At 27.0% G+C, this 25,029-nt stretch overlaps 2 protein-coding genes across 4 annotated transcripts in view; one reads left to right on the top strand and one right to left on the bottom strand.

Annotated features, from left to right (window-relative positions):
• Positions 1-20,236, bottom strand: part of LOC107445353 (peptidyl-prolyl cis-trans isomerase G) — a 34,533-nt gene extending 14,297 nt beyond the window's left edge. Inside the window, exons 1-13 of one of the 3 annotated variants that reach the window (XM_016059729.3) lie at positions 20,013-20,236; positions 16,863-16,949; positions 14,692-14,766; positions 12,971-13,078; positions 12,766-12,810; positions 12,381-12,468; positions 11,266-11,295; positions 10,221-10,366; positions 7,658-7,784; positions 5,764-5,883; positions 4,753-4,834; positions 2,965-3,098; positions 2,469-2,534 (exon numbers count right to left, since the gene is read on the bottom strand). In XM_016059729.3, the coding sequence (XP_015915215.2) occupies positions 2,469-2,534; positions 2,965-3,098; positions 4,753-4,834; positions 5,764-5,883; positions 7,658-7,784; positions 10,221-10,366; positions 11,266-11,295; positions 12,381-12,468; positions 12,766-12,810; positions 12,971-13,078; positions 14,692-14,766; positions 16,863-16,926 (1,085 nt within the window). In that variant the 5' untranslated portion in view covers positions 16,927-16,949; positions 20,013-20,236. Of the gene's footprint in view, positions 1-2,468; positions 2,535-2,964; positions 3,099-4,752; positions 4,835-5,763; positions 5,884-7,657; positions 7,785-10,220; positions 10,367-11,265; positions 11,296-12,380; positions 12,469-12,765; positions 12,811-12,970; positions 13,079-14,691; positions 14,767-16,862; positions 16,950-19,023; positions 19,144-19,625 lie in introns of those variants that run through there. The other 2 variants (XM_016059731.4, XM_043043788.2) reach the window with 2 other exon arrangements.
• A 105-nt stretch (positions 20,237-20,341) lies between these two features.
• On the top strand, positions 20,342-23,296 carry LOC107445354 (exocyst complex component Sec3). The gene has a single exon (XM_016059732.3). It carries the CDS (start codon positions 20,378-20,380, stop codon positions 23,030-23,032), a length of 2,655 nt encoding a protein of 884 aa, XP_015915218.1. The 5' UTR covers positions 20,342-20,377; the 3' UTR covers positions 23,033-23,296.
• The last annotated feature ends 1,733 nt before the right edge of the window (positions 23,297-25,029 follow it).

The following is a 25,029-nucleotide window of genomic DNA, read 5'->3' as shown; positions in this document are numbered from 1 at the left end:
AATTATTGAATGATAAACTTTTTTAAAAAAGTTTCACTGGCTTTTCATACATTTTTGTAACATACATAAAACACTGTTTAATAAATTTTAATAGATTGTCCTCACAATTTCAGAATAATGACCAAAATTATATTAAATTTCCAATAATTTAGTTATTTTTAACATCATTAATGGCACAAAAAGTAGAAGCATTATTTAACAATATAAAACACTTATTCTAAAAATCTTATGAGTTTAGAATCATGATGAAGAGCAGATGACAAAAAAAATCAAAGACTTACTTAATTTTTCAATTGTTTCGTAGACTTGTTGCAATAGTTAAGAGGTAGAAAGAGACTGATTCAAGCCCTAAAGGTATACAATGGGCAGTGCAATAGGTAAATTCTTTTATACCTCTTACCTGGTATCTATACAGTTATATATTTAACATTTATGTTGAATAATCAATATATTGAATTTATAATTATTAAAAGTTTTATAAGCCCAAGCCTTATAAGCCATTTTCAATCATTCATTTGTGCCCCGTTTTCCACTCGCTTAAACAAAAGAAAAACTTTGTACTAATAGATTTTGCTTTTAAAAGAAAGGCACAAAATATACTTTTACATGCAAAGTAATTAATATTTTGAAACATGCTAACAGACTACAAAAGTTTACAGGTGATTTATTAATGATAAAATAAATAGGGATATAAGTCAACTGTATAAAAACCCCATTCCTTCTCATCTCAACTATATATATATTTTTAAAATAATGTTGCTACTATTTATTACTATGATTTTCTACTAATGATATACTGATCATAACTTACAATTATCGTCTGCACTTATTAATTAGCACATTTGAGGTCACCCCCTTGAGCTATTACGATTGAAAGCTAAAACGTGAAAAATCTGATCATTAGATCAAAAGTTATTCAGGGTGGCCATTTTTTAGCTCACTGTACATCTTGTTACTAGTTCTTGATGTGTATGATCAATTGCAGGAGTTTCAGAATTCAGTATAATAGAAAACATTTTTGAGTATCTTGAACAGAGTCTTGTTTATTTATTTTTATGGGCTGCTTTAAAAGAATATTTCAAAAGCTCTTCGCATTTTTTGCTGCATAACTGCTCAAAATTTAACTTTTATAAATCAAAATTTATTACAGAGTATAAGATCTCTTGACAGTAACTAATCCAACACAATAATGATGATGCAAATTCATACATATTCATTAAGTAAATTTATAAATTTATTCGCAAGAAAAGCAAAATGAATAACTCGAACTTTGCACAAATTATCTCTGCAGAGAAATGCATCCTACTTACAATCACTGAGCAAAATAACTCAAACACAAGCAAAGCAAACAAACCAAAATTAAATTACACGAAGCATAAAACTCTACTTTTTATAAAGCGGAAGTGGAGTACTTTGGTTGAGGAATAAAATTCCAAAAAGTGGATTTTTTTAAAGTGGCATATTCTATGCAATGGTTATACTGGAGGAAAATCTGAAAGTAATTAATTTCACCATTGCAACATACACAGAAACATGATAATAAGTATGAATATTTTTGAACCTGAAAAATATTTTAACGAATTCTTTGTTTTTCTTTTTTAGCCATCTATTAATGAGTAACAAATTTAATCTTAAACATTTAATATTTGCTAAAAATTAAGTATAAATAGTAAGATAACAAATAAAGTACCACCCTTTGATCGATGAAAATCATTTGCTCTGCCTTTCCTGCAACTTATTCCAGACTAATTTAATGAAGTGACTTTCTACTGCTACTTTGATTTCTGTTTATATTAAATTTCTTGATGTTCTTTGAGTATATTATTATGATTAGTACTGTTTTAATCTCTAATTAACTGAAATAATCTTTAGATCTTTATAATTATTAGATAATCTTTAGAGAAAAGATAAATCTTTACAAAAAATAGTCATTTGCTTCAGAAATTCTATACAGCAGCCTTTCTATACAAAAGTCAGAGCAAAGAACATATATACAGTACAGAACCCGTTATCCGGAAATCAGAAAACCGGAACGAAATTCAATGAGTTTTTCCGTCCGTTTTTTAAAAAAAAAATTTTTTTTCCTCATAAGATTTTAGGATTTTTCTTTCTTTTTTGAAAGATGTTTACCATACCATCATTTTAGAAATAATCATTACTGTATTACTTCATCGTTTTTTCTTCTTTTTAAGATTTCCTAATAATTTTTTTTTTTTTAGTTGGGTTTAACAATTAAAAAAAAAAGGCTTTTTGTAGCAATTCAGAAAACCTGAAAAATCAGTTATCCGGAATAGCGATGGCCCCGATCGTTCCGGATAATCGGTTCCCTACTGTATTTGTCACGAGCCCTTAGCTTTTGACTATCTTAAATGTTAATATATTAAATATACTCCCTTAAATATTAAAAATAATGAAATAATTAGCTAGGATATATTTAAAAGTAAAAAAGCAGATTCTCTTAGACTTACCCAAGCCTACTTTGAAGAGGAGTTATTATTTTAGGAGCATCATCTTCAATTTCTTCGTCTTCTGACCTGAAAAAATTATTAAATGGGAATTTCCTAATTAGAAAAGAATGTTCCTCTTTAAAACAAATATTATCATCAGTGTCTAAAAAGTACAGAAAACAAAAACTCTGCACATTTATACAATTTTAGGAAATTTAGAAAAACCTAGTAAAACAGTGCTATCATTATAAACATAGAAAAGCTTAGGTTTCATGTCTACTATCTAAGAATGTTTTACAAAATGCAATTTTCATAAGGTATAAACTTACATTTCAATAAGAAATTTTTTTAATCATACAAAAAGAAAAAAATTTCAATTTTCATTTTGTAGACTGATATATAAAGAAAAGAGGGCTAAAATAATAAAAGACATTATAAGAAAAATAGGAAATAAATATAACACAAATGAATCATAATTTCAACTTTAGTCTTTAAAAGCAAATTAAGAATCTCTTACTCTGATTCTTTTGGAGTAGCTTGTTTTAGGGGCAAGACATCTTTAATATTCTTTAGTCTTGATTGTGCCATTTTCCAGTGCGGTGGCGTTTCACTACCAGAACGACTTGTTGATCGGGATGGTGTTCGGTATCTCTAACAAATAAATAATAAACAAAAATTTGTATTTTCTTTCTACTACAACATTTTCCCACGATAATAAGCACCTTTTAAGTACTTTTTAAGCACTATATACATTAACAAAATGTAAAATAATTTTCCAAGACTTTACATGACCATGATAAAACAACTAGTTTTTGACAAAGAACTCTTTTCTTGATTATATTAGCCACCACGATCGAGAGATTTCTCGGTTCAATTTTAGAGGGTGGAAAATGAAGCCTGAAATTAAGAATATCTTGCAGAATACAGCAGATTTGCACACGAGAGTGCTAGAATGTCACCGAATTCAGTTCAGTAGACGCACATGCGAACTCGCAAGTATTTAATCAAACATGTATATTGATTGGCGCTTTTATACGCTATGGACCGATGGTAGGCCAAAATCTACTGTGGTTGAATGAATTGTGAAAACATTGAATACAACAATGTGAAAAGCACGCTTTTGCATAATATGTGGCGAAAATCGACATGGTAAAGAAAAAAAATCTCCTTTACAAAAACGGAAAATTATGCACTTTTTAAAAACACCTAATGAAAAAAAGCACCTTTAAGGACTTTTTAAATAATGAAAATCGGAAATAAGCACCTTTAAGCATTTTTTAAAAATGCTAAGTACCGTGTACAAGACACATGCAATAAAAATAATTATTTAATACTTGCAATGAAATACCAGGAATTAACTTTTTGCACTCTTACAAAATTATCTCGATGGCAAAATTTTTTTTAACCAATTTCAATAGTAACTGAAATCTGAATAAAGCTTTTTATAAAATATTTATGATATTTTATATTTATGATCCCTAAATTATATTTTAAAAATTGCAAAAAAATTGAGAGATATGAGATTGCAAAAAAAGTTGAGGAAATATAGGTTAAACAAAAAATTAGAACTTATGTTCATACTGTCTTAAAATAATAAAAAAATACTGTTTGAATAAATAAGATTTAAATATTACATAAAATAAAACTATTAATGAAAATTGAAAAAAAAATTACCTATGTCAGTTTAGTTATAATACTGATAGTTTTACAAAGTAAATTAAGGATCTAATAATGAGTGATCTAATAATTGATTCAAATGATGGGTGACTTTAAAAGTTCTAATTTACCAGGAACTGATCTCAATCTTTATCAATCGATGGATTTAGAACACAGTTCTAATAGCTTTTAGACATTTTGAAAAGAACATAAAAGAAAATTTTCAGCAGTACAGTTATTTTAACACATTTTAGAAAAAATAATAAATAACTGGAAAATGATAAAAAAAATAAGCGTAAAATGAGAAAAAACAAATACAAAAACTAAAAAGAACAGATCTGGGAAAGAACTTATGTTTGCTTATATAAATGTAACTAGATTGACTGAGCTGACGGAAATCTAGAAATTATGTAACCTCAACTTAGCGCTTACAATGTAAAATATTACATTTTTTAAATATTTAAAAAAAAATCTCTGTATTTAAATTTTATGATAATGATTTATAGCAATATTTAGTGAGACAAAATAGGATAGTAAAGTAACTGAGAAATTGTTCAGAAAAAAATTTTTTTTTTGTGAAAGATATTTAATTTGTATAAATTCTAAAATAAAACAAGATTAAGTAAAGAAGAATAAAAAGACTAGTTACCATAAAGCCCCTTCCTTTTATTTTTCGACCAGAACGAGATCTTGATGGGCGCATGTAATTAACTGAGTCTCTTTGATTTGGTCTAAAACAAAATTTTCATCAAATCAAAATTGGCATTTATCTTATATAATTAGAAATCACATCTTAAAGGCCTAAAATAAAAAAACTAGTAAACCAATTCAAAGCTAAAACAAATGTTTTGTTAAAGTAAATAACAAAGAAATTTGACTTTTTACATTAAATATGCAATTTCAACTTATAAAATAAATAAAAAACATAATCAATAATAACTATAAAAATGCACATCATTATAATGTAAATTTTCTTAACTAAATATGTCAAATAAATAAAAAATATGTTAAAATAATAAAATATGTTCAAAATAAAAAAAAAATGGCATTGTTTTTTTTTTCAAAAACAAAAAAAAATCAAAATTTGTGTAGTCTGTTCAATTAAAAAAAGAACAATAAGGATCTAAAATTCAGTTTCACTTATTTAAAAGAAAATTCTCATTTAACTTCTGATATCCATAATCAACTGGTGGTTGATTTTTCACTAAACAAGTAATGAAATAAACTAAAATTAGTTATATCTAGTACATAACTTAAGCTTCCTTGTTAATAAATTCTAGACAAACTTCCTCAACATAAAATCTCTTGTATCAAAAATTTCGTGTTACTTGGTTTTGACAATGCAACAAGAATAAACAACAAGCAAAATCTATGATGGCTAATTTAAATCATGACTTTAAATAAATCTTCACACTAATTATTATAACAGCCTTGATTATGTCGCTTAATTATGAAGAAAAAAATCTAAAAATTCTGATTTAAATAAAAATCATGATTTTTTCTTAACTTTAGCTTTTCTCCCTCTTATCTAAATTTTATCAGAGAAACAAAGCACTTGCAATAGCATATAATCGTTTAAACATTCATTTTTATGTTATTTTATATAAAAGTAATTCTAAGCAAAATTTTAAAAAAAATGGAATTTATAAAAAAAAAATACCTTCTATTGCTATCCCCTAAAGGAGAAGTTCGTCTTAATAAAAAGTTATTTGCAGGGACTTCGGGTATTTCTTCAGGATCAACCATACAGCCAGTATCTTCTGATTCTTTGAAAGGAGCACTGCAAATTAAAAAAAAAAAAAAAAAGAAAACTTAGTTTCACATTATTTAATTTATTAATTATATAACTATCAAAGCAAAATCCACAGTCANGGCAAAGAGGAAAGATTTTTTGATTTGCAGAAAATGTGAGACTTTTTAGGTGTCCACTGGCCAGTCGAGATAAGCAGGTATTTAATTTATTAATTATATAACTATCAAAGCAAAATCCACAGTCACTATCCAAAATAAAAAAATTCTCAAAGTTAATTTAATTTTCATAAGATGTGGAATGCATATTTTGTTGGAATAATTTCTTGTTATTTTATCGCCCATTTTTTGAATTATATTGCTGCATAGTAAAATTATACCACTGATTAATAATTTAAATAATTTATAACTAGAACAACAGCTTTGAACAGTCAGGAAATGCTTGAGCTTGAACCTAAGTTATTTATCACAAAACAGTAAGCAAACATAAAAGCAAAATATAATTAAAAGAAAACAATACAGGATATCAAACTAGATTCGTTTTAAGTGGGCCTTTGTTTATAAAATTTAATTTTTAATATTTGTTTTTGAACGAAAAATTATTTAGCATTGAACTAATAAATCTAAATTTTATCTGTAAATAATAACGTAAAACTAAAATAAATTGAACAACTCTAAGTGTCTTCATTTAACGCATCTTAATGTTTATTTAATGACTTCAGTTTTTCATATTACATGCAAAACAACAACAATAAACTAAAGTTACAAAAAATTAGATCAGAAAGATGCTGATGCAGTAATTATTTTAAAGAAAAAAATGAAATATTCCAACATATTTAATGTAAAATTTTATTTCTTCAGAATTAATAGTGGCTTCAAGTTCTTTAGCAGAAAATTTCCTTAAAAAAAGACATTTATATATGTTTGACACATCAAAAATTTACATTTAAATAATGCTTGAATTAACATGCTTTAAAAATGATCTCATGAACAAATGCTTCAAATATTTGTATTTTTATAAGAAATATAAATAATGCGGAAAAATAAAAACCACAGTTTTTTTTATAATGAATTTTATATTGAAATTTTTAAAAAAATAAATAAATAGACATTATACAAAAAAATTAAATTCCAACATTTGATCTCAAAATATGTAAACAATGATTCCGAAATACATTAGAAACTATGGGTCCTTAGGACTTCTATATTTCCAGGACCCTTTTTATTAAAAGCAAGTCCCTATTTAAAATATGAATGATTTATATATTTTTAATTATATATTTATAAATATTTATAATTATTCAGTCTATTGATAGACAAACAAAGAATTTTTAAACAAAAGAGTTGTATTTGAACTATCAAGGCTTAGCATTCAATTAGGACTGATAAAATGCCTGCATCAAATAACAGCAACTATGTAATTTCATACTCAGATTTATTCCAATTTTCACCTTCAGCTATTGTTAACAAAGAAAAATAACTTTCTTACATACACATATATAAATTTTAGTTACAGCCCGAAGTATAGGTAATCTTTCTTGATAGTTATCATTTTTCTTTATTATAGATACTTTGCTTTGATCAAAATATGTTTATTTCTACTTAGTAAATAAATTTTTTTTTATTTACATTATAGAGAATTCATGCTTTATTTTATGAACAACTTGAGAAAAATTGTGCCACTTTATAAGAGCTGTAAAGATTGTGAATCAGTACATAACAATTATTTCTGAATCAGCTTATATAAAACAGGGTAATATATTAATTCAAGAAGAATTAATTATACTGCACTGAATTTTACTCACTTCGAACTTTTCAATTCTTTTTTCTCTTTTTTGTGTTTCTTATGCTTTTCTTTCTTCTTTTTTCTGGACCTTCTCTCTTCACTTTCTGCCTCAGAGGCAGAACTTTCAACGGATCTTCGACGTTTTTCTATACATGAAATTGAGTAGAATTAGAAAGATACCAAGAAATACTTTTTAGCAAACAATGATCCAGTAAAGAGTTTTGCTCAAGTAAAGAATTTTTTATTTAAATTTTATGTTTCTAATGTTATAAAGTTTTTTTATATTTTAATTCTTGCATTTCAATTCTTTTCAAATTTTAAACTTGAAATGTACAACATAGCAACTAATTATATTGTTAACCTGCTATTTTTAAGAATCACAGAACCATGCTTTAAGTTAGTTCACAGAAAGTCAAGGTGGCATGTCAAATATAAAAAAGTAAACTTTTTTGTTAACATTCTTTAATCATATGACTATGCTTTTTCCCCCTAGAAATATGGAAGAGTTTTTATTAAATAAAGAAAAAAATATAACTCTCAGTCAATCTATTATTTACCTACTGAGTGTAAGCAACATAGATTTATCATGGAGACAATTTTAAGTATGATTTAAATAAAAGCAAATGGCATTAATTACTCTAAGTCCAACACAAATATTATTTATCGATTCGAGTATTTTAATATTTGATTTATATTATAGGAACAGTAAGAAACAAAAATTTTCATTAAGAGTCATTTTTAACCTATTAATGCCCAGCCATTAAAAGTGGTTTATAAAAAAGCATAATATGAAAAGTAGCGACATGCATTTGTTTTCATACCAAGCGAATAGTTTTACCTGTTAACCACCACCTTAGCTTTCAAAAAGAAATATGATTTGACTTCAAATCTAAATATTTATATTTTAGTGGTCGAGTGAACAATCCTATTTTTGTAAAATAAATCATTTTAACAAAGCACCTGTTTTACCTTTTAAAAAAAAAAGGAACTGTTCTTTTAAAAGGATGCTAAGCGCAAATGAGCGCAGCCACCCCTGAAAATACTGCCTTATTATTCAGTTTCCATTTTGAAAACAATTAATTCACTGCATAAATAATAATTACACACTGATAAAATTATCTGTGTTTATAGGTGTAATTCAGATGAGTATTACAAATATTTACTTTGATACGATTATTCTCAACAGGTTAAATTGAAGTGGTTACTGGTTAAACCTCCAAAAAAAAGGTGTCTTTTTGGGGGAGATATTAATAAATTGATTTTAAATCTTAAAACTCATTTTTTAACAACTACCTGTTTTTGAAAAAAATGCACATTTAAATGTTCATATTCTCATAATTTTCAGTTTAAATTAAAGAAAAAACCTTTTGAGTTCCTTATGAATTAAAATTTTTTGTTAAGTTTACTTTACTTGAAAATAAAATATGCACAGAAATTGCTTTTTAGCACGCCTTTAATTAGTTTCATAAATTACAAATTTTTCTCTTGTTTTGATAATGGGCGAAAGATATTTAAAAAATTTTAAGAAAAAACTTCAGTCATTACGTAATATTACACATATGGATAAAATTTTACTGTGTTGAAATATATCTGAATCTGAAATATATATATATTTACATACAGTTGTAATAAACAGGCTATGTATTGGCCGTGACTGTCTCTCCCACAGACACTTTTCATTTGAATAACAAATGCAAAGTTATTCAATTTGCCCTGAATGATTAACTGATGAACAAAATTTTGACCCAGTGCTTTAAATATAAACTTAAAGGCCTAACTTGAAGTGCACACCAACTCTCTTTGCTTACTCATTGCACCTTAATGCATTTTAATCCAGTTTAGTATAAACGATGGCATTCGTCTTTATATAATACATTTCTAAAAATATAATAAAAATTTTAATCTTTTTATTATAAAAATTAATAAACAGATTAACATTTCAATGCCATTTAAAAATTATGTTCGCAATATGTTATTCTTTGAATTTCTATAAATACACAATTCTGAATTTCAGTGTTTGGAGACAGAAGTTTTAGGTTTTTCATTCTGACGCAAATTTTTAAATGGATAAAAACCGAAGAAAAAAAAAGTATAGGAACAAAGTAAGTAGATGTGAAAGCAGTACTTCAAAGTTAAAACAAAAAGTAAGGTTGAATCAATCAACTAAGGTAGCATAAAGGTGGGACATTCTGAAAATTTAACATATATATTAGACACAGTAGTGAATTTAAAAAAACTTTATTTTAAAAAGACATGCAAGCATAACTGATTTTCTAGGGTGAATTTGTTTCCTTTAAAATTACACATTAAAGCATGTGACATAATTTTAAATCTGACTTTCCTAATCTAACTGTTTTACTTGGAGTTCATCCACACCAAAATATTATACTTTATCTTAAATTAGTTAATATAATCCTTTATCAAGTGATTAGCATGATATAGTCCTTAATGGCTTTTGTGTTTTATCTACTTAGCTCTTCTATATATGACTGCCGTTGGAAATATACTAAGAAATAAAAACTTTGAAAAAAATTTTTATATTCTTTATGTAACAATTAATTAATAACTATAAACAAAGTTACCTTTTTGTTTAGCCTTTCGGACAAGTTCACCACAGTTTTTAATTTTGACTTCCTTTGTGGGCCTGCAACTTTGATCAGTCTTTATGTTTTCAATATCCGATACAACATCGAGACCATCAATGACACGCCCAAACACAGTGTGCTTGCTAAAAAGGAAAAAAAATTAAGACAGTCTATACATAGAAAAAGAATTTGCTAAATCAAGAGCAGTTTCGAAACCAATTTAAAGACTGAATCAATTTTTAGTAGTTTAAAGACTATCTAAATATTATATTATTTTGGAGTTACTATATAAAATTAAAAACATAAGGGATTGACATTCTTTTGAAGCTTTCATTCCAAAGTTTTAAAGTCAAAATACTACTCTAATTTTTTTTTTGAAAAAAATTTAAAACTATCCATTTGATGCATAAATAAATATAAAATTTCTTTATAAAAAATAATCTTTATTATAGAAACACACAGTACATAACTTAAGAAGTTTAAAATTATACATAGCATCACATAAATTTATTTGAAAATAATAATTTATTTTCTACAGAATATAATTTTTTCATTTACTGAAAAATGAAAGCTTTGCAGATGATAAAAATTAAGTTTTTACAATGGAAATCATTTAAAAGTTCATTAAAAGCAATTATATTCCCAACAGTTTTGATTAAAAATAATACTTATAATAATTAAGAACTTAGAAAGATGTTTAATCAATTTTAGTAAGCAACTCTGATGAAAAAATAAGCAGCTAAACTTTAAAAAAAACAAAAACATTAGAGACCTATTTGAATACCTATGGATACTTTTCACAACATATCTATCCCTAAGAACACAACTATATCAAAACTTACAGAGTGAGACCAAATTGCACAAGTTGTCAGGCATGAATATGTTCTTTCAATCTTACAATCATAAATCAATAAAAGGTGAAATAAATTGTTTAAACACTCAAAATAAACTAAATTATCTCAGTATCTAACTTTTCATGAACATAGCCAGGCAGAGTCGATTGAAAATCATTTTAGAAAATATAAGAGACTATAATACTTACTCATTTAAATGAGGAGCAGGCTGTGTAGTGCTAAAAAAGAAAGCAGAGAATTCAGCTTGAATATACTTTACTATTAAATAAAAGAAAACAAACGCATGCGATAAATAGTAAAATATTTATTTTTACAAATAAAGTTAACCAAGACTAAATCCTTTAAAGATACATCAAAATTTGGAAATTGGTTCAATTTTCTATATTTTTTTTTACAATAAACAGAAGCAGGGTTGGCTTTTTGCCAGCAGAAACTGGTTTTTGCCATGCAAGTGGCAGAAACTGGTTTTACCCAGTAAAAACCGGCAGAAACTAAAAAAAACTTCTATATTAGTTCTAGTAATTGCTTAATGCATTTTGTTTAAGTAAACTGAAAAATGTAACTCCATGCAACTGTAACAAACTTTTTAATTCATTGCTTGTAAATATATATTATTTTGCTTACATTAAATATAAAGAGTGCAGTATATCAAATTGAGAAAAGAAATTGTTTAGGTTCAGAAACTGCATCAACACTTGTCTTTTGTTATAGATTACTGCAAAGTGCAAACAATGTAATATTTGATCTCGAATGGTGATAATTTTATAAAACAATTGAACTTTGTTTAACATTTAATTGTTTTTTCTATGAATTATCCATTGTATGTCAATCTCAGTATTTACTTTTATGTCATTTTCTGAATTTCTGCCACAAATGTGGCAGAAAGGGGTTTCTGCCATGCCAGTTCTACCAGTGGTTTTAACCACCTCGGCAGAAACTTGTCAACCTTGAACAGAAGTAAAATTAACTAGATTTTTAGATAGATTTTCACAAAGCTTTTTAAATAAAAAGCATCAATTCATTCTTTAGCATCAATTCATGTTTCAGAACATAAAAATATATGTCTTAAGATATGCATAGATGTTTATGCCATTTCACATTTCTTTAGTTAAAATAAATCTTGATTTATATGTAATTGTTAAAATGTAAATTCTAATTTAATCACTTTGTAATATAATGAAGTAAGTAGTTGCATAAAAAATTATTTTAATGCCCATTTTTAAACTCATAATAAACTAATTTATAGATATATTTTTAATTAAAAATAAAATTCAAAAATAAAGATTAAAAACACATAACTTACATGAAAAACTGTGAACCATTTGTGTCTTTTCCACGATTGCTCATACTGAGCAAAAAAGGTTTATCATGTGGGATGTCAAAATTTTCATCTAAAAATAAAAGATGAGAATATCAAATCATTCAATGAATATTAAAACGAATTTTATTCATAAATATAAAATTTTTCCTGTGTATTATATAATAAATCATTTAATACACAATAAATTTTCGCTGTTTGCTTAATCTATTCAATTAATAAAAAGTTGCTTAATTCTAAACTATTTCATTTTGCGATAATATGAAAAGGATGTCAGATGATGACATTAATGCTTGTAATATAAAGGATTTAAATTGTAGTTAAAAAATAAATTAATAGGATAGTTAAAAAGAATTAAAAAAATACTGACCTTTGAATTGACCACCATAAATAGATTCGCCACCAGTGCCATTACCTAAAATTTACAATTTAAATAATTTTAGAGGACCTGTGAATAATAAGAGCAAAAGACCATGCTACTTTTATACTTTTTTTAAATGCAGATTTTAGTTAAAACAATATCAAAAATGTAACTAAAAATATGAAGAAAAATTATATTAATTTAATTAAATTACCAGAAACAAAATCTCCTCCTTGTATCATAAAATTTTTCACAACTCTGTGAAATGGAGCTCCTTTGTAATGGAGAGGTTTCTCTGTGTTCTTACCAACACCTTTCTCACCTATGGTAAACAAATAAAAAGAAAAATTCAGCCAAAGATACATACACAATTCTACAATAATTGAAATGACACTTTCAGTTTTTGGTCTCTTTTCATTAAATTGTATCCTCTATGAATTTCTCAAGAAATATAAGAGGATAGTTTTACAGCTAAGGAGGTGTTTAGCTCATGCAATTCCTCATACTTATCAATAAAGTTGAAACTTTTCAGAAATCTGAAGGACTGGCAATAAATTACAAATGAAAAAAGTATATTGAATGTATTATGTCAGAAAATACAGCAACAAACTTGTAATTTGCATTTATTACTTCGATTATTATATGCAATAACTGCATAAAATTTCGTAAGTCTAGCATAAATATTTATGGCGAAGGACATTTTTATAAAAGAAAATATATATTTTCAAGTCCAATATAAGACATAACCAGGGTTCATATAGAGATCAGAAGAAGAAATACAAGGAGTATCCAAGGAGTCCAAAATTTTACGGACTTATCAAAAATTTAAAAACTTTGTTTAAAAGAAAACTAGAAAAAAAAATTTAATTAAAAAGCAATTATTATAAGGAACTTGCAAAAATTTATATTTTGCATATTTTTTCTCTAACCCTTTTGAAATAAATTTTGACTTTGTCAAACTTCTTCAAGAAAAATAAATAAAGTTATCACTTTTACACATAAATACATTTTTCAGTTTCAAATATTGTAATAAATCTTGTTAAAGTACAGATGTTAAAGATTAACATAAAAATATAACAATCTTATATTTTTAAATTTGAATAAACAAAAAAATCTAAGGCATTTTATACAAAAAAATATACATATAAAAAAAAAAAATCACAGTGAATTATTAAGTTTGCTTGTAACATGTAAAATTAAAATTATTTGCTGTTATTTTTTTCTTCGAACTCTTGCAATTCAATTTTTTTCTTCTTTTAAAGTTTTTCTTAAACTATTAGATTTTGGCAGCTAAGTCATCATTTAGTTTCTCGGCTTGAACAGCAAATTCATCAGCAGACTTTGTAAGTTCATCTATGCAACGTAATAATCTAAGGAGTTTCTAAGGACTAATTTGGAAATCTAAGTAGTTCCAAGTAGTCCTTGGGAACTTTTTTATTTCCAAGGAGTATAAGGAGTCTGTATGCACCCTGGACATAACAATGTTTTTTTTTTATAAAAATTTTACTTTCATAAATTTTTATGGTTTACGAGATTTTATGCTATTATTGCATATAATAACCAAAGTAATAAACACAACTTATTGCTATATTTTCTGATATATGATGTTCAGTAACACTTTTTCTCGTTCAAAATTTACTGCCAATTCCTTAAACCACTGAAAGCTTTAAATTTTATTGATAAGCAAGAGAAATCGCATGACCAAAACTCTTTTAAAGTTACAAAATAATCCGCTAAGTATTTCTTGAGAAATTTAAAAAAGTGTTGAAAACCTGAAAGTGTTCCTTCAATTGTTGTAGGGTAAAGTATTTCAAATGAAAGCAACAGAAGTAGAAAATACAAGGTCTCAATGAATCAATCAATTCATTATAGATTATTTTTCAGAATATTATTATAACACATTAATTATTTCAAACTAAGCAAAGTGCTTTTTACCTGTACACAATGCTCTAAAATTTTCACAAGTGATGGGGCAGACATCAAAAAATAACTCCACAATGATTCTTCCGACTGAAAAATACAAGATAGTCTCTTCAAAAAAGCAGAAAGTATTGGTAATACTAAACAAACATTAAGTCAATTATGATACAAAATTTGCAGCAGTTAAATAAATGGAAAACATTTGTTGAACTTTTTACAGAAGAATAAAAGCAAAGTTAAATTTTAATTAATTTGGCAAAATAGCTCTTAGATATGTGGCCTTATTTTAAATACTAAAAAAAAAAACTGAGCATCTATACTTGAAATAACATGACTTTAATATTCTTGAATGATCCCTTGAGAAAGTTCTGAAGTTAATGGAAATAAAAAATCAAATAGGTATTACTGGGTGAGTAAGTTTTTAACGCATGTTAATTTTTAACCTCATGACAAAAACCTAGATCTTTGGTGACATTGTATTTTTATTTCAAGTAATTAAAAATTAAAATAAAAAAATGTACCTGAAATTTTAAAGCAATTAATTTAACAATATTTTTATAAAAGATGCTTGACAAAAAAATGACTTGAGATTATTGATAAAAACATAACAATGTAACTAATGATTACATTAGAATTTCATAAATCTTAAAAAAAAAAATATAATAATAATAATATTTTTATACAAACATTCTACTTTTATTATTTTGTTTCATTATACAAATTACATTAATTATAATCATTAATTATAATATTATCAAAACATTTCAAGCATTACACTGTAAAACGTCTAGTTAGATGACTTTTATTTATATATAAAGGAAGGGGGAATAAGGTAACTTAGTTCTAAAATTCTTTTGCAAAATCTTAGCCGTGGGAAAAACTTGGCTACTGTAGAAATCAGCTAGGTAACAAAAACAGTGCAAAACTAGTCACTATCTTGTGCTTTGACACAACCCTGATTAATAAGAATTTAGTTTTATTTACAATTATGATTTGCAGTAATGTGAGTATTCAATTAAATAAAAGTTTTAAAATTCGATAAAACAGAAGTGGTTTTTCAATTAGTTTATCTTTAGTTACAAATTTTGACGAATATTTCAATATTACATAACACAGTGATCATAGTATTTTAAAAAATGTAGATGCTGAGTGGATATCAATAACAAAATAAATTCTGTATAATACACAAATTTTTTAAACATATTTTAAATATTTTATCAGTGCAAAATTTTGATTTTTAGTTTTCTTGCAAATCAAGACTTTAAAAAAGACTTTGCAAAACAAAATCTTAGTATCACAACTTTTCATAATTTATATTTGATAGTATATTAAAAATTATATAAATATATATGTACATAATAGCAAAATTGATTGTTAATCATGAAGTTAATTTCGTTAAGAAATTTATTGTCAGCTGAACCATGGCATAGCTTAAGGAAAAAACTTGGTTTTCGACTGTTTTAACTGGCAAAAACTCGGTCTTGTCAAAAATTAGCTTTTGATGTAAAAAACCAATCCCTAAGCAAAGAGCCGACTGCTTCCCTTTTGTACACCCGCACGGCACAGCCTCATAATTATAATATAATGTTTCACAATTTGCATTCAGAGCAAACGTCAGAGTGAGACATTTGCCCCGAGTCTCAAGTCAGTGATATTAATATAAACTATAGTAAATTTCCTTAGAAGAACTCTAATTATCCAGATTATGAATTATTTCGAGCCTTTTCTTTTCATCATCTTAACTAATTTAGTAACAATTGTCTAGACATCATTTGGTAATGCAAATTGAATCTGGTCCCAAAAACTACTTATTTATAATTTTTGAAATAGTTACATAAATAAATGTCTTAAAAGCAATTACAATATTTTCCAAATCACAATTATCATAATAAACTCAAATCTCATAAATTGACCTAAAAATTCAAGAAAACTGATTATCTTTGCATATGAACAAGTAGATAACAGAATAAATAATCAAGAAAACTTTAGATTTTTTTTGCAACATTAAGTAATGACAAACTAAACTTCTCTAAATCATTTATTCAAATTATTCTTTCATAAATAATTATATAAAGGAATGATTTAGAAACAGTTCTAAACTTGTTTTTAAGTAAAATTTTGTTCATAGTTATGTTAATATCTTAATAGGAACGAATTTACTGTGAAATTTAAAGTAATTTATTTACCATGCTCTCCATCAATTTCAATATCCAAAAAACATCGAGGATGATGATACTTGTCCACAGTCATATTTGATGATTTTAATTACCTATCTATATTCGTAATAAAAGAAAAATATGTCAGCTAATAAAATAACAGCTATTGTTTTATACAAATATGGGAAAATAAAGGACACAGAAGTAGATTTAAGATAAAAGATCAAACAAATTTCAATTTTTAACATTTTATATAGTTTAGGCGGATATATTTTAAATATTTGACTAATGTGCGAACTTGTACTGAAAATAATCCTAGAAAAAAATTGCTTTCAGTAGCTGCAATAAAATCAACTTTTATATCAATTAATAATAACTTAAATATTCCTAAGCTATTAAGAAGAATATCAATTTGTCACAAATGTTAAAAGTATAACTATATTTATAATATTTACGGATGAAAAAACATTTAAAATTTTGATTGTTAATAAAAATTTTAAACAGTTGTTCAACCTTTTCAGTGGAAAAATTATTATTTTTTTCATACTCTACTATTCTTGTACAACCTTTAATTTTTAAATAAATTATTGAAATACATTGAATCCGTTTTGCACAAGTTTAAGTTGAATATATATCTTTCTTTAAATAAAAATGGCAAAAAGATTTAAGTTTTCTGGCCCTGTAAACATATATTTCGCAATTTAAAGGTTATATAATTACATTGGTAACTTTTACCATTCTCCTACAAATGATTAAAATATAGTAATAAGGCTCATATAGCTTCTCAGCTTCATAATTAGAATACAATATGTTGCTTAACATTTTGTACTCAGGCCAAAGTCAGGGGGAAATGTTTGCCCAGGTTCTCACATCAATATTAAAAGAAAATAATTAAGTAGTAATAAAACATGCAAAATACTTAAAAATCAGTAATTACTCAGCATAAGTAATCATTAGGCAGCTTAGCATAATTTTATATTAAAAATTAATATAAAGGAAAAAAAACTGAATAAACATAAAAAAAAGAACAATGGAAGTTTTAATCATTAACAAGCACAAATCAAGAAATTTTTAAGCAATTGAAGTTATAACAATTTATTTCTCATGAAAAATATCATAAGTGGCAACAGATTTTATGATAAAAGTTCAAATATTGATTGTGAGAACTATTTTATCTGTTACATTCAAAATTGAGTTGTTTTTTTTTAGATCAGTTATTTTATTATTAAATAATTTTCACTAACTTTAAAAGTCAGCATATAGTATTACTAAAACACAAACATTATATGTGAAATTGAATGAAATAAATTCATTAAAAAAATTATCAGAAAAATAATAAGTATTCTTAGTTGTAGCCAAGTTAACTCTTTTGCGACGAGTTTTTTTTTACCACAGAAAAATTTTGGTAGCATAAACTATGAATAGGGCAGCACTATGTACGGTAGTGCCATCTATGTTCTGTGAATGAAAATACCTTCAAAAATATTGGCAGGACTGGTGGGAAAATCTCCCATTAGACAGAGAAACGTTTCTGTCCCAAAAGACATTTTTTGAAATTTGCTTGGGACGTACGTGTCCTGTTAGGTGCGAAAGGGCCAAGCTGTTGAAAATGAATAAACCCCTACTTCCGACCACTGTTTCACAATGATATGGGGCTATTTCCGTATTGTGATCCCTAGCGCCAGCTGCAATTGCCATAGTACCAAATAGCTTTCAAACTTGCAATTTAAAAAAAAAAACATGTAGAGTTTTGCCCAGGAGTGGATATGGGTACTTATGAATTAATGCCACCGCAGCTACAGATTTGGTGGTTTTTAAGTGCCGCTAATCCTAATATTTAAAATCAAAGTAGTCAATCGGATTTTGGTGGAAAATGGGCCGAAAGAGAGTTTAACATAGATTCAAAACAGTCTTTTTTTTTCACCTACGTTTACCAAAATAAAGTTTTAAGTCATGGGAATTGGTACATTTTCATTTTTTTAAATATTTCGCTCCTGAAAAAATAAAATTGCATCTTGTTCCGTTTTTGGCAAAATCCCAAAGACGCATTTTCTTAGCACTAAAAAATGGCATAAAAAATCAGGAAACAACAAGAAATCCAAAAGATAACTGCATGCGAACAACAGGATTACTCTTTATTGGCGCAACTTCTGCTGCGGTGGTGTTAGTACGTAAGTACCGTATGACTTACACCCTCTAAGTTGGTCTCCTTCCTTCTCCTTTTGTGATGTTTCTTTTTTTTTTTAAGTTTCTAATCAGCTGTTGCTTAGAAGTTGCCAAATATTGGTGAAAAAATATTTTATGACATGTTACGATAGAGAAATCCTTCCAAAATATGTTATGTGGCTGCTGGCAATCAGGAGATAGAATTGAAAAAAAACACAAAAAGAAGGAAACAGAATATTGATTTACATACTTTTAAAGAAAGCAAAGTTTAAAGCTAATTTCATGATACATACACAATAGATTATCTACGTCAAGTTGAGCTATAGAATACTATAAAGTTGAATGAATCAGATGGTATACAATTAGTCTACTATAACTCTGTTAATACAGTGGTTTTTTTATATAATATTTCGTTCATAATTATGGAATTACCATGGAAATTTTTATCAAATGTTTATTATTTAATATTTGTTCAGCAAACACATAGCTCTGCAGGGCTACTGCTTTTCAATTTTTGTTATTTATTAATCATTCTGTTCACGCATGGTGAATTAAAACCTATAACATCATGTTCAGCATTGAAATGTTGTAGAAAAATAGTGTTAAGAAATCATTGAAAACAATTACCATGGACTTAAAAGTACGCTTTTGCTTAAGGTTAGGACACGAAGGATTTAAAAGATTTACAGATAAAATAGTCAATTATAAAATGAAGAACCAGTATGAGGTAAGAAAAAGTTGTTTGTTTTCATCGATGATGATAAAATATCATTATAAACATTAAGCTTGACAATAAATATTAAGAAAACAGCTGATAAATAAAGAGGATATGATCTTTCAGACATTCTAAGTGATTTAAAACCGTTTATTACGAACTCAGAGATCCATACACCTTAATGAGTTAAGTAAGCACGAAAATATTTCAAGAACCGTAACTTTCGTTTCAAAACAACATCTGTAAAAAATTCAAGATCAAAGCATTTTTTCATGAGAGAAGTAAAATATCATTATTACATTTCAATAAGATGGAAGATGCCGACGAAGATATAAACTAGGCTAGAAACATCGGCCATAGTTAAAATTTTTATTAAACTACAACTTCAACTTTGTTTTGTTTTACTTAAAATCTGCAGTAAGGCGAGAAAAAATGTTTCTTCAGTGCTGATGCGCTTATATTTTTTCAGTGTTAATGTCTCTTTAAAGTTAAAAGGTTCAGAACTATTTTACTCAACTCGCTTTGTTTACATTTTCTGCTAGAGTACTTCTTGTTTTAAGGCAACTTGAGAAAATTAAAATTAAGTCTCTAATATGATCAGAAATATTTGTCACTTCATAATTATGCTTTTATAAATATTAAAATCATAAATCACCGGGCTAAAATGGCTGCAATTCGGCATACTTTACATAAAGAGGTATTTTTACCAAATGATGAACGATTGGTGGGCGTTGTTAATGTCGCAAAAGCAAACAAAAAGAAGAAAACCGCATTTTTGTGTCTTTCTGTAAATAATGAAAAACCTTCTTTAATTACTTTGTGTCAAGTAAAAAGATCTGAAAAAGAAGTATACAAGAAAAAAAATTCGTGGCAATTGCGGGAATTGAAGCTTGTTGACGGTAAAGATGAAAATAAACCAACTGCTGAATTTGATTTGCACTTTGAAAAAGTGTACAAATGGATCGCCAGCAGTGTTCAAGAAAAGAATGCATTCATTAAATGTCTTTGGAAATTTTGTAGCCATCTTCCGCGTCAAAAACCGACGTTCATTAATATTCCTAAAGACTTGTTACAAGAGCAAGTTACGTCTCCAAAAATCGGTACCGTTACTCCTCAAATCGGAGAAGAAGTTTCTGTACTAGATCCAGAAGATTATCAAGCGTTGACTACACGTGAAGAATCAGATCTTGAGTCTTTAATGGCTCAGTATGATTTTATCATTGGTAATGCTGAAGAGTTTACTGAGCAACTGGCCAGGGAACTATCTGAGTTGGATGCAGCCAATATCCGTTCAATTATGGCATCTGAGCTCAAAGTTCAAGGACTTATGAATATGTTACAAACATCGTATGATGAAGTGTGTGATCTTGAAGACAAATTAGATATTTATGATGATATTCTGAAAAACGTAAAAGACAGTGTTGTACAAATGGAAGAAAAAGATGCCCGAATGAAAATGCAGCATCGGAACAACATTAAACTTCTTAATGAGCTTGAAAATATGGTAAATAAACTTGACTTTTCTGAAAAACATCGCATTGCATTAGATGGAGATCTTAAAACTGCTGATGGTATAGCCAACTGCACTGCTGCTGCAAAGGCATTGCAAGAGGCTATTAATTCATATATTAGTCCTGGATTGATGAAAATGTCTGCATACTCTGAACAAAAATCTGAGCTAGATAGATTGCAGAATAAATTTGTGTTACGATTGAGTCATCATTTAAACAATCTATTCCATCACTTAGGCAATGAATGTGAAGAGAATTTAACCTTTCTGTCTCCTGAATTGACTCTACCTAAACATAGCACTTGTCACAAAGAATTACTTCCATACACAGAGTTAATGAATTGGGTTAAAGTAACCTCTCCCAGCAGTTATGCTCAATTATGTAGAGTTTATACAGCATCTCTTTCTAAACTCTATGACAAAGAAATAATGTTCTTATTTGATGTAGCAAAGGAAAAAATTGCCAGCCGAAATGGATTTGACAAGGACCGAAAGTATAAAACTCTCACTTCCAGCCAGGATCTAATACAAAAAACTTCCGTAAAAAACAAAACCACATCTCTGTTAGGAACAGATTCTGATTTATATGGTTCAGATTTGGATGTTGTGGAATATGAAGGATTTGACCGAATCTTTGAAAATCTTTTAAGTGCCTTAGAACCAACATGCCTTTCTGAACAGCAGTTTTGTATGCAGTTCTTCGGCTTGCAGTCAGAAATTGCAGCTTCTCAAAGCAGCCAAACATTGACGATACCAGTTCCGCAAGGTCTGAGTCCTACTCCGAGCAATAGCAGCTTAAGTCATGCTGGAAGTGAAGAAATGCTGTTGAGTGCCTTAAAGAAAGAAAAGCAAATCAATGAAGAACTTAGAAGAATGATGGGAGAACTGTTCTCATGTTTAGAACGTGAATTAGTGACCTTCATATCTGATTATGACAAAATTGATGGCTTTTATTCTATGTATGTATTGGTTCGATTAAGCCAGCATGTCATGTCTGCCCAGGATACTGGATCTTTTCTTAGCATGACATTCGCAAGTGTATTAGTGCAGGCTAAGCGAAACTTCGATAAATTCATGAATTCCCAGATCAAATCTATTGAGGAAGCAAAGGTTTCCAAGAAATCCAAGTGCGGCATTCTTCCTTTCATAGCCAACTTTGAAAAGTTTGCGCGCCAAGCAGAAAATATTTTCAAAGCTTCTGAGCGACGTACTGATTTGGACAGGTGGTATTCTAAGCTAGCTAAAACTATGTTTGAAGAAATTGTTAAAATTTCACTTGAACATCAAAAAACACCACAAGAAGTGATCCAGATGGAGAACTTTCACCACATTTTTACTGTGCTGTTTCAGCTTAAAATTCCTTGCCTTGAAGCTGAGCGAAAAGAAGCCAAACAGAGATACAATGATGCACTTCAAGCTTATGTCACTCAGTACTTTGGCAGACCTCTGGAGAAACTCAATCTTTTCTTTGAGGGAGTTCAAAACAAAGTTGCTCAAGGCGTTAAAGAAAATGAGATTGGATACCACCTTGCATTTAGTAAGCAAGAGTTGCGTAAAGTTATCAAAGAGTATCCTGGCAAAGAAGTCAAGAAGGGACTAGAAAATTTGTATAGGAAAGTTGAAAAACATTTGTGTGAGGAAGAAAATTTGTTGCAAGTTGTCTGGCATTCCATGCAAGACGAGTTTATCCGACAATATAAATATGTGGAATCTTTGATTGAGAGGTGCTATCCTGGTGCGAAAATCAATTTAGAATTTTCCATTAATGACATTTTAGAATTTTTCTCTGAAATAGCTCGCTCTCACTAATATTGCTAGTACATTTTTGTTAATGTTTCATAATTATATTTAAATTATTACTTGTTGAAATTGTAATTACATTTTGGACAAGATCACTCATTAAATTGTTAAGATTTGGTTTTCACTTTAAATTTAAGATAAGTGGACCAAAATTTATTATTGCAAAATATGTAACAATATATTTTTGTGAATGAGCTTCCTGTCTTGAAAATTTCCATTCATCTTTTGTAGTAACATATTATTTGCCATTAAATATTGTTAGTATTAATTTAATCTTAGAGTAGTTATTTATCTTTTTAAACAAATAAACAAAATGAAGAGGATACTAGCTTATATATTTAAACACTTTGCTTTTCTACTCACAAAAATATTCAAATTTTAACAAACTGATATTTTCTGAGTTCATAGTACTTTATATCAGAGTACTTTAAATAAATGATCAAAAACAAAGTGTTTTATTTATTTAATTTTTTTTTTCAAATTTAATTATTGAAAGGGTATCAATTTTTTTTTTGGGGGGGGGGGGGGTTTCAATCAAAAATATCTANGGGGGGGGGGGGATTTTAAACCTTTGTTTTAAAAGTATAAGTGATAAAATTTCCCCTGCTAAGTTACTAAATCTGAGTTTGTATAATTAATAACTTGCAACTTCTTTATTATGACATTTTCTTGCCTACTTAATGTGATAATATAAAACATTGAAAAGATGCCTAATATCTGCTTATTTTTATCATTTAACATTAATCAACAAAACTTGAAAAAAAAAATAACAAAACTTGAAAAAAAAAATTTTATTTCAAGTTTTTTTTATCGGAAAGGGGAGGATGAGTAAAAATGTTATCTAATAGTTTTTAAGTTTATTTATTTAAAAAAAATTCTATTATTCTCACACTTCCGAAAAACTCTTTTAAGTTGTGACAAATTATCTGAATCATTGTGTACGAATTAAAAGACATCATAGTTTAACAATTCAAATCAATGATTTGTTTTGTTTACATCGTCAAATGATTTAATCATCAGACTACTTTAATTAGTTGCAATCAGTGACATCTTAATCACGAATTCAAAAATTTATTTTTACTATATCCCTTGAAACTTGAACTTTCAAGGAAAAATTTCCATAAGTTAAAACCACTTATCTTATATTATTATCATATTCTGATAGATGCATTTTTCTATGTTTACAAAACTAAAATGAATTAACTGCTTTGTAACTTATGTCCTAACACATACACCTACTTAAATTCTGAAGTTTTTTTTGTTTGAAAGAATAGGTTGAGCTGGTTTAAAAAAGTGGAAAAAACTAAAAATGCCCAATACAATATTTAACTGTTAAAAGAATTATTTATATTTAAAACAAACAAAATTTTATATTGTACAAAAAAGTTTAAAAAAATTAATGAGCTATATCAGTTTGTAAATTCTTTATAAACTAAAATAATATGATAAGTGGGGTTTTTTTTAAAACTTTTTTCTCATTGTAACAGTTTCATACAGAATTTTAAAGTCTAAGTGTTTATTACAATAATTTATTATTCATATTTTTTTAAATAAATATGTGCACTTACATTATTTTTAGTTATTTTACTGAATTTTCTTATTAAAAATAAAATTTTCTAAAAAAAATAGTAAAATATTACCTACTTTTTTCTACTGGATACATTACAACTTTCAAAGAGAATTTTAGATATGAACCATAACTAAACAAAAACTAATTTTTAACCCTAAAATTATTTTTGTAAATCCTGAGAAAAATGCTGTGAAGACATCAAGGTGGGAATTTTTTTTTTTTTTAATTGTATGTAATCAATCATTGATATGAAAATAAAAATTCATTCCTTGTCAAGAAATTTTTATTGTATTAAAAATTCTTAAACGAACTTATACTGTGATTAAGTATGTAAAAATTATAGAGAAACAAACTTTTAGCATATTATCTAAGAGTTGTTTAGCGTATTCATACTTAACAACATTCAGTTATGAAAATTTTTGTATGATTATCAATA

This window comes from Parasteatoda tepidariorum, chromosome 1, assembly GCF_043381705.1.
Source record: "Parasteatoda tepidariorum isolate YZ-2023 chromosome 1, CAS_Ptep_4.0, whole genome shotgun sequence".
Classification (NCBI taxonomy): domain Eukaryota; kingdom Metazoa; phylum Arthropoda; class Arachnida; order Araneae; family Theridiidae; genus Parasteatoda; species Parasteatoda tepidariorum.
Note: the sequence above shows the minus strand (reverse complement) of the source record. Positions and strands in the feature narration are given on the sequence as shown.

Coding starts and splice junctions, on each gene's coding strand:
- LOC107445354 (XM_016059732.3), top strand. CDS start 20,378: ATGGCTGCAATTCGGCATACTTTACATAAAGAGGTATTTTTACCAAAT.